The sequence below is a fragment of the Trifolium pratense genome, linkage group LG3 (assembly GCF_020283565.1).
Source record: "Trifolium pratense cultivar HEN17-A07 linkage group LG3, ARS_RC_1.1, whole genome shotgun sequence".
Taxonomy (NCBI): domain Eukaryota; kingdom Viridiplantae; phylum Streptophyta; class Magnoliopsida; order Fabales; family Fabaceae; genus Trifolium; species Trifolium pratense.
Window position 1 is genome coordinate 324646 of NC_060061.1, and position 2054 is coordinate 326699.

At 33.3% G+C, this 2054-nt stretch overlaps 1 protein-coding gene across 1 annotated transcript; it reads right to left on the bottom strand.

The window, feature by feature from the left end:
- Positions 1-767: 767 nt before the first annotated feature.
- On the bottom strand, positions 768-1844 carry LOC123913328 (putative receptor protein kinase ZmPK1). The gene is made up of 2 exons (XM_045964040.1): positions 1711-1844; positions 768-1620 (listed from the first exon to the last, which is right to left on the bottom strand). The coding sequence occupies exons 1-2, from the start codon at positions 1842-1844 to the stop codon at positions 768-770; spliced, it is 987 nt and encodes a 328-aa protein (XP_045819996.1).
- Between the last annotated feature and the right edge of the window lie 210 nt (positions 1845-2054).

The following is a 2054-nucleotide window of genomic DNA, read 5'->3' on the forward strand; positions in this document are numbered from 1 at the left end:
TTTTTTTTGTTGAATAGTTGATTTATATTTTTTATATTTGAACATTTCTCAATATTAATTATATTTCTTTCGTCTTACTTTTTTAACTAATTATATTTCTTTCTTACTATCCAAAATTCGTGAGTGTTAAAATATTGTGTGTGTGTGTGTGTTTTTTTTTTTACTGAAGTGCACATTTGACTTTTTGAGAAAATAAGATATGAAGATCATTATGATTTAATTCAATTGTTTAATTTCAATACAAGCGTTAAAAATAAAACTCACAATGTGTGTTTGATTTGCTTAAAAACATTGGACTGAACCACTTTTGTTATACCCTGTTTAATTTGGAACTAGTTATGAGACCGACATATTTGATAGGAAGGGACAGAACAAAAACAAGATTTTTTGTCTCTCACTGAAGCACAGGACAACTTTTTGTCCACAGTACAACTATAAAAATACGAAATACTAATTTTATTTTCGAATATAAAAATATTATCGCCTTATATCTTTGCCCTGTATTATCTTGTTCTGTACTGTTCTGTCAAATCCTTAATGTTTTACGAATCAAACGCACCACATTGATTTTTAAAAATAATCATTATCATTAGGATTTGAGGAACTTCATATTAAAACACGATTATTCAATTTAAAACACTATGCAACACATATACTTCATCGAAATTTGACACTTTGAAAAACAAAAACAAAAAACTCTACAACCTAGAGAAACTTAATTCGTGACTCGACATCAAGAAAAAAAAATGCAACAACCGTGAATTGAACTAACTACTTGTTGATTCTTGATTATCATTTTCGCGGCTAATTTTCTGAAGCACTTCTACCACATGACTCATGGTAGGTCTCTTGTCTTTCTCTTCTTCAACACATTGTAAAGCCACTTCAGCCAAAGTTTCAACTTCATTTTCATCACAACCTTCTTCAATGTTGGGATCCATAATTTCTTTAACCCATGAAATACTTTCATTTCTTTTCTCTCTCAACCACATAACCAAACCTAGCTTCTCTTGTCCATTTCCCACATCAACATCTTGTGTTGCACTCTTTCCAGTTATCATTTCCAACACAACTATTCCGTAGCTATAAACATCAACTTTAGATGTTATAGAATGATTTAAAATCCACTCAGGTGCCGTGTAACCTCTTGTTCCTCGTATCTTTGAAAAACTAGAGAATTTAGGATCATTCCTATTTCTCGATTTCGACAAACCAAAATCTGCAACCTTTGGTTGATAGTTAGAATCCAAAAGTATGTTATGCGGTTTTACATCGCAATGCAAAATCCACTCCAAACACTCCTCGTGAATATAGGCCAAATCTTTCGCGGTACCTAAAGCTATTTCAAACCTTTTTCCCCAATCCAATCTACTAGACTTTATATGTTCCGCTAAAGAACCATTTTCCAAGTACTCATACACAAGCATTTGATGTTTTCGCTCTACACAATAACCATACAACTCAATCAAGTTCATGTGGTTAAGTCTTCCAATGCTACTAACTTCGGCGAGAAACTCCTCTTCACCTTGATTAGCTTCCTTGACTCTCTTCACCGCTATAATTCGTTGATCCAACAATACACCCTCGTATACAATGCATGAGTTGTTGGAGAAAAGCAAGCTTTACAAAATGTCAATGGAACTTTATGCAAAAAGTGCTCCAAAGAGGAGATGTAATTTGGACAATTCCTCAAACACTTGGATAATGCACCAAAAGTCGGTGTAAAACATCAGTTTTTCTGAGATTAGAAGCAACATAGGCCTGTAAAGCAAGATTACAATGTTGGATTTGAGTTTGATCAAGAAACTTGTCATGAATATGGACCTATAAATCAGCTTCACCATGGTCACTTCTCCCCTTCGAAACTTGGTTCTCAAGAAAGATAAATTCATGATCTTGGTGTCATTGGAAATCTGGTATCCTCCTCTACAACTTAGATGTTGATGACGTGTCCTGAATACATTGGTATCATATAGAAAACTGGCCACCAAAATTCAAACTTAAAGCTGTCTGACACTTATTAAAAATTCTAAGTGTTTTTGACAGTTTTTACA